The sequence below is a fragment of the Mesitornis unicolor genome, unplaced genomic scaffold (genome assembly GCF_000695765.1).
Source record: "Mesitornis unicolor isolate BGI_N332 unplaced genomic scaffold, ASM69576v1 scaffold30834, whole genome shotgun sequence".
Taxonomy (NCBI): Eukaryota; Metazoa; Chordata; class Aves; order Mesitornithiformes; family Mesitornithidae; genus Mesitornis; species Mesitornis unicolor.
In genome coordinates, this window is record NW_010179877.1 from 1 (window position 1) to 6,959 (window position 6,959).

General features: G+C 54.3%; 1 protein-coding gene across 1 annotated transcript; it reads right to left on the reverse strand.

Moving 5' to 3' along the window:
• Positions 1-1,324: 1,324 nt before the first annotated feature.
• On the reverse strand, positions 1,325-4,833 carry GPR162 (G protein-coupled receptor 162). The gene is made up of 4 exons (XM_010182931.1): positions 3,811-4,833; positions 2,799-2,988; positions 2,068-2,219; positions 1,325-1,914 (listed from the first exon to the last, which is right to left on the reverse strand). Exons 1-4 carry the CDS (start codon positions 4,648-4,650, stop codon positions 1,387-1,389), a joined length of 1,710 nt encoding a protein of 569 aa, XP_010181233.1. The 5' UTR covers positions 4,651-4,833; the 3' UTR covers positions 1,325-1,386.
• Positions 4,834-6,959: the final 2,126 nt, after the last annotated feature.

Here is a 6,959-nt window from a genome sequence, read left to right on the forward strand (position 1 = left end):
CGGCGGGCGGTGCCGGACCGGGGCTGCGGTGGGCGGGCGGGCAGCCTGATGTCCAGGTTGGGGAGCCGGAGAGGGGGCCGCTGATAGCCCTCCCGGCCGGTGGGTGAGCACGGCCGGGGGCAAGGTCCGGCTCGAGCGCCTGGACCGGCCCGGTGCTGGGTCAGCAGAGCCCCGGCATCTCGTTGTCGGACGTGGTCCGTGGGCCAGGCATCCACCAAGCATCTCCAGCGCTGACCATCCCTTTGGTATGGGACACCCAGATGCCTCGTAAGAGGTTGTGGATAATTACCAGGATCTGTGCCAGGGACAAGACACACTTGGATGGTTCATAGACCAGGTTGCATGGCATGGAGAAGTGCTTTGGAGGTGAAGAGCTACCAATCTCCCACATCCCCTCCGATGCAGCCAAACCCTCTCTGGTGGCTGGAACTACAGCCGGCACCAGGCAGGAGAAGATCCATCTCCCGCACACTACCTACGCGCCTCCCTTCCAGGAGTTTGACGCCATGGTCAGGCGGGGACTTCCCCCTGGAGGGCTCTGTCAGCCTCCCTGTCTGGGTGAGATGTTTGGGCTATCATAAAGTTGGCACTGGTATCAACAATTTGCACCTGTGAAATGAGATGTTATGGAATCAGGGTCTTTTTGGAGAGAATTTAATTGTTTTCAAGCCTGGAGTTGCCTTCAAAGCAATACCTTTTGCTGAGCAATATTAGGAAGCACAGAGACTGTTCCTGCTTAGCTGTAGGCAGCCTAAGTCTCCCCTGAAATGGACAGGAAAACTTTTCACCCAGTCTCCCATGACAACTCCTCTACAGGCTTCGTTCCCTTCCCTAAGCATCTGCTGACTTCCTGATGCACTGACAAGAAAGGGATGGAGAGGGAGGAAAGGAGACTCGCACGTTCTGCATTTCCCTTCCAGAAGCCTGTGAGGCTTCATTAAACATTGAGCCAGTCATTCTGTTTCTATGGAAACAAAATTATTACTAATACACTATTTTAAAAACAGACACACGATTGACACTCCAAATATAGAATTTTAATACCATTCTGCATCTGCCTTGTTCTTAGGGCAGAGCGGATGCGAGGGTGGAGTTCACAAAGGGACTGGGACTGGACTGGCGAGGGTGCCAAGTGGCGGTGGCAGCGGTGGGTGTGTTTGTAACCTGAGAGCAGGCACAGGCTGTCCATCCGTCAGTCTGTCGCACTCCCTTCTGCTGGTCTGTCCCACTTCTTTTTTCCCCTCTCTAGCATGGGATGCCGTGTTTCCTGCCTGCTGGCGAGAAAGATGAGAATGCAAATTAGTGATCGGGTCCCGGGACAAAGGGAACACTTGAAGTTTTATTTAAAAATTGTGATGGCACTGAATGTTTTTGATGCTGTCTCTCTCATAGTTTGGGATCCTGGAAGGTCTGTGTCTCGGAGGCCTCAAGGGTCCTTTCATGTGGCACCTGCTCTCCGTCCTGCCCATGCCAGGCTTCGTTGCCAGCCAAGGAGGAGCGCCGTGGCCGCTCGGCGTTCTCCTCCTCTCGGCTGCCGAGGGAGAGGCGGCGATCGTGGCGCGGTGCGAGCAGGAGACGGGAGTGCCGTGGGCTGCAGGCTGGGGTGGGTAGTGGTGTCTCGTCGATGAACATGGTGATCTCATCTCGGAAGAAGCAGGCGCTGGAGCTGGAGCCCCGGGGCATCAGCCCTCCCTCCAAAAACTGCCGCAGGGTGGTCAGCTCATCTTCTGGGGGCCGCCGGCGGTGCTGGTAGTCATGCAGCTGAGGAGGCAAGAAGCCAGGGCCCCCAGGCTTGCGGGGGGTGGCAATGCGGATGTCGTCAGATGAAGACCACTTGTGTAGGAAGGATGGAGCGGAGCGGTGGGCAGAGAAGATGTTAGTCTCATCATGTGACATTCTCCGGGAGATGGGGACCTGGAAAACAGAGAAGGAAGCAGGTGATGAAACTCCTGAAGAGATGGAACAGGAGGGGGTTTCTCAGAGAAGAGTCAAGAGGACACAAAGGCATGGGAGACCGACAGAGGAGAAAGTGGGTTGTGGGGCTGCCCCTGCTAGGTCTCGGCTCACCTGCAGGTAATGCACCTTATCCTGGGGCAACAACATGTTGTGCATGGGGAGCAGCTTGATGTCCCGAGAGTCCCGCTTCACAGCTGCAGCACCGTTGGCATCAAATCTCACTTTGCAGATCCTGCCATCACCATAATCATCACACACACCATCTGTTGGCAAAGAGGAGAACGGCAGTCAACACTTTTCTGCCAGAAGAGGAGCGTTATCAGGGCACCTGGACAGGATCCTAACACTTGTCTGAATTCTGCCGCTCTACTTGCAGCCCTCAGGGCTCAGCTCTGAACAAGGACCTCGTCTTTCTGCTTGCAGCAGCACTAAGGGAGCCAGAGACTGCCCTGTTTCTTCTGTCTCGCTTTTGAATTGCCCACTGCCAGAACTTTGGACCTTTGGATCAGCAAGTTGGGCTGAAGCCCAGCGTGTCACTTTCATTGTGGTTTGGCAGCTGTACACATGGTCTTTACTCCTGCATCTACTGTAACGGATGTTGCACTAATTTTTCCTGGATGCTAGTGAGTCCTAAGGCAGCAAGTGAGTGGCAGAGTCTTCTCCAAAATAAATTTTCTCACAGTTGCTAACTCCAAGCTATAAAATGAATCCCACCTGGCCACCCATACCACCTTTCCCAGTGCCATCAGGTTCTCTTCCCAAGGCAGACCCCTCTTTCCTCTGTCGTCTTCTAGGGAAGGGGGTAACAAAGAAAGGCGACTGTGGGGTGGTGAGGGGCTTACCATCGTCTCCGTCATCCTCAGACATGATGGCCACGCACTGCTCCCACACGGTGCGGAGGTCAGCTCGGTAGCGCTCGCAGGACCAGATGAAGGAAGGGAGCAGCAGGGTCTGCACCATGGAGCACCAGAGCACAGCCAGGACCATCCAGGTAGGGGCCGTATCATAGCGCAGGCTAAAAAAGCTCACGACCTTCGAGGTAAGAGAGAGAAACAAGGCCAAGAATGAAGACGGAAGAGGAGACCAAGGGAGAAAGACAACGCGAGTCAATTCTGTAGCAGAACACTATCTGTCTCTAAAGGATTCGTCAAGTAATTACCCTGTGCCCCTTTGAAAAACTCTTCCTGCGGTGTTGCCCCAGGTTTGCTGGGCCATGTTCTGAGCTGTCATATCTCTAACATGAGACCTGGTGTTAGCATCCCTTCTTCCCCATGCTCATTATGAGCTGCAGCTAAATAGGTGCTAACAAAGGACACAGCCACTGGAAAAACAACAAAAAATGCTGTGACTAAGCCTCTGGTTTCCTTCGAGAAGTTCCCCAGCTCTCCAGTTTTGCAGAGAATCAACCAGCCAGCCAAAACCTGAATGCTGACTACGATGATACAAGGAGAAGGAAAAAGAAAACTGCCTGCAACAGCTATTAAAGCTGGTGTATCAGTTCTCCAGAAGCAAATTTGAAGAAATAGAAATCTCATTGCTTTTACAGAGGTAGATTCCCTTGTAAGTTTGCAGAACAATTTCCTCTCCTCTTAGCCACTTAAAACTTGCACAGTGGTTTTAGCTGTGCGCTGTGCATTCCTCAGGCTTAGGTTTGTCTTAAGAACCTGCTGCTGCCGAAGGATGACAGAATGACTGCAATCTTTTTAAAACAAGCCCTCAGAGTAACATCGATTCAGATGCGGCAGCTCTGTGGCTGGTGGACAGAAGACAAGAGTTTCTTCTCTAAAACTTGAGAGAAACAGAAACCTAGTTTAACTGCAGACTCTGAGGGGAAAGGAAGAACCCCCTGCTTACCAAGATAGGCACCCCAGTGAGTGTGTCGTACAGGAAGACAATAGCACTGATGAGGTTGGTCATCTGCAAGGAGGTCTTGGCTGACTCGGAGCCATCCAGTGAAGACCTCCTTTTGCCTCGTACGTCCTCAACTACGATGGCCGGCACGTTGAAGGTGGTGTGTGCTGATGAAGAGCAGGATGATGCCTCCTCCGCCCTCTGATGGCGGCACCGTCGGCGTCTTCTGTGTGCCCACAGGGTCTGGTAGAAAGTGATGGCCACACACACCAAGCCCATGACAATTCCTCCCAGCAGCAGGAGGCTAAAGCAGACGCCGAAGCCCAGCCCTATCTTGCTGACAATGAACTGGCAGCCACGGGCGTAGTAGCGCTCGCCGTTGTTGTGCCAGCCGATGGAGGGCAGGGTGGAGAGGATGAATGATACCATCCAGATGCCCATGACTGCGTGCAGAGCCTGCTTCTTGGCATTGCTCAGGCGGTAGTTGACTGGCCACCTCACCATCCACATGCGGTGGTAGGAGAGGGAGGCCACCGTGAAGCAGGTGGCCAGCGCCAGGGTGTAGTATGTGGAGACGAAGACCTTGCAGATGCTCTCGTTCCAGTCGTAGTCGGAGGACTCGCGCCGCAGCTGCACCACGGCGTAGGTGGTGAGGGGGACTGCTGCCATAAGGATGTGGGTCCCGGCAAGGAAGCATAGCAGCAGCTCCAGGGGCTTGTGTTTCTGCTGCTTGGCGGTGATGCTGAGGATAATCCAAGAGTTGGCCAACAGGGCTAGCATGCCACATGCCAGCCACCACAGTGAGTTGTTGTGCAAGGTCGACTCTGATTCAGAGTCCCCCATGCTGCCACCCCTGTTAGGCTGCACCCTGTCCCTGCTGCTGGGATTTCGTAAGAGGGCGAGTGGGACTCCGCACTGGGGGAGCCACGTCCCTCCTCATCTGCTGCTGCAATGTGAGGTGTACGCACGTTGGAGGGGTTCCTCAAGGCATTGCCACCAGGTGGAACAGCCGTCAACTGTCTCACTGTCAGTCCTCCTTTTTCCTTCTTTTGGCTTATATTTCTCTCCCTTGTTCTAACTTTTCCACCTGTTTTTTCCCTTGCTCTCTTTCTTTTTCTTTCTTCCACCTTCTTTCTCTCTCTTTCTCATGAACACTTGCCAGTGCTTCTTCCCTCACTCGCTTGGGCTCACTTTTTTTTTTCCTCCCCATCTATTTCATCCCCCTCCTCCACTCTTCCCCCCCCCAAGAAAAAGCTCTCCTTACTTCAATGTGCCCACAGGGCACCTGCTGTCTCAGGGACCACCTTCTGCTGGGACTGGTGAAGGCCACATGCAAACAGGGACTGCTGGGGACTCCAAACAGTTTGGTAGTAGGAGGTGCCTGCTTCCCAGCGTCCTAGTGAAGGAGGAGCTAGCCAAGGGCTTCAGAGAAGACGGGAGGCAGGACAAAGGTCCTGTGGAAATGGTAAAGGTGGTGCATACACCGCGTGTAATCCCCCTCTCACCAAATGCCACGCTCGTGGCCAAGGCTGTCAGAGAGCCATCAGCGGAGAGTGAAGGGTGAGGAGCAAGATTCAGAAGGTTCCCTATCCAAGACCTCACAGCACCCTCACTACATTGCCCTTTTTGTTGTCCTCCAGGGCTCAGCCTGCTCTTTCAAGCTTCCCTGCAGAGCACAGGGCAGAGCTGGCAAACAATAAGGAGATGGCAGGGAGGGGAAGATCCTTTTCAAAGGTTCCCTTGGAGATTCAGGGCACGAGGTTCGCTGTAGAAGAGAGAAAAGAGAAAAAGTAATCTAAGATTGTTCTGTCTCCTCAGATCTTTCTCCCTCCTTGCCCACACAAACACCTTGTCAAGATCTAGGCTGTGCAGAGCATTCCCTATGTCTTCTGAGGAACAGAAAAGCAAGATTTGCACCAGTCCCTACATAACTCAGGCCAGCCTCTGGTCCCCAGCAATCCCTTCCAGTGCTGCTGAGACATCCAGTGCTCCCTGTCCTTCCAGCCTGAGGCTCCCCACCCAATGCGTTACCAGTGCCCTTTCTGTAATGGAAGGCTCGATTCACACTGCTGTCATTTTGGTCCTAACCTCCCCACACACCTGCTGCGACACCCCTCATACAGCTCTGCCAGTCTTTGGACCTCAGCTTTTCTCTGCCATTGCTCTGGCTTGTAACCTGCCGCTCCTGCCCTGTCCCATCCACAGGCGCATGCCACCACTCTAGCAACACCCTGCCATCGCACAGTGTCAGAGCAAAAGTCTTTCAGCCACACACTTCACCCTTCTAGCATGTTTCTGCTAGGGCAGCTCTAGTCTCCAGATACCTCATGGTTACAAACCCAGCCAACAAGACTGCTGACCTGGGTCCTGAGACTGCTCACCCTTGCCAGTGACTCCATGTCCTGCCAGCTCAGACCCCTTCTCCTGTCTTCATCCATAGGGTACAGCCAAGCAGCACATTCCGGGAAGGGATAGGCCTGCTCCATGCCTTGACCAGAGCAGATGTAAACTTCATCTTTCTAAGGATGGATCAGTGCCCTCTCAGTTTGAGCTAGCGGCTCTGTTCCTACCCTTCCCCTTCCCACTTCTTCTTCATATTTTCTCACCCTCTCTGTAACCACCTGAGGCTTTTCCTCCTCTCCTCCCTGCTTGGAGCAGTTTGCCACAAGGTCTTTTCCAACCCAAGTGGTTCTGTGATTGGTGATGCCCCCATTCTGCCCTGGTTCATCTCCTTCCCCCCAGTGCCATCACTCTTGCAGTTAGGCCTGTGGCCTCTGGAGACAGGAAGCCAGCCAGCCAGCCCTGACAATCCCAAGGGAACGGATTTTCTTGCAGCATCTCCTTCTGCCGCCCTTCCCACCCGGCTTGTTCTGGTGGCCCACGCTGTTCCTTCCGTGAGGCAGGAACCCTTCCTCCAGCCTCTGCTGGCTTTGGGGCCCAATTCTGCTATGGGCTGTGGTTCTCCTGCTCTGGGAGATGGGAGAGCCCCGGAGCTGATGCAGAATGGCCAGGTCAAGGAAACCCATCCTCACCTGGCCCTGCTCGCCGGCCAGAGCCCCCCTTTCCTCACCCTCCGCTTCACCCCACTAGCGGGGAGAAGGGAGTCCCCTGGGGCTGGTGACTCAAGGGTGGGGGGTCTGAGGGGAAGATGA

Bases quoted from the DNA above. Each gene is read 5' to 3' on its own strand.
- GPR162 (XM_010182931.1), bottom strand. From the start codon at position 4,650: ATGGGGGACTCTGAATCAGAGTCGACCTTGCACAACAACTCACTGTGG. The intron at 2,220-2,798 runs GTAAGCCCCTCA...CTTTGCCAACAG, and splicing joins TGAGGATGACGGAGACGATG to ATGGTGTGTGTGATGATTAT. The intron at 1,915-2,067 runs GTGAGCCGAGAC...TCTGTTTTCCAG, and splicing joins ATAAGGTGCATTACCTGCAG to GTCCCCATCTCCCGGAGAAT.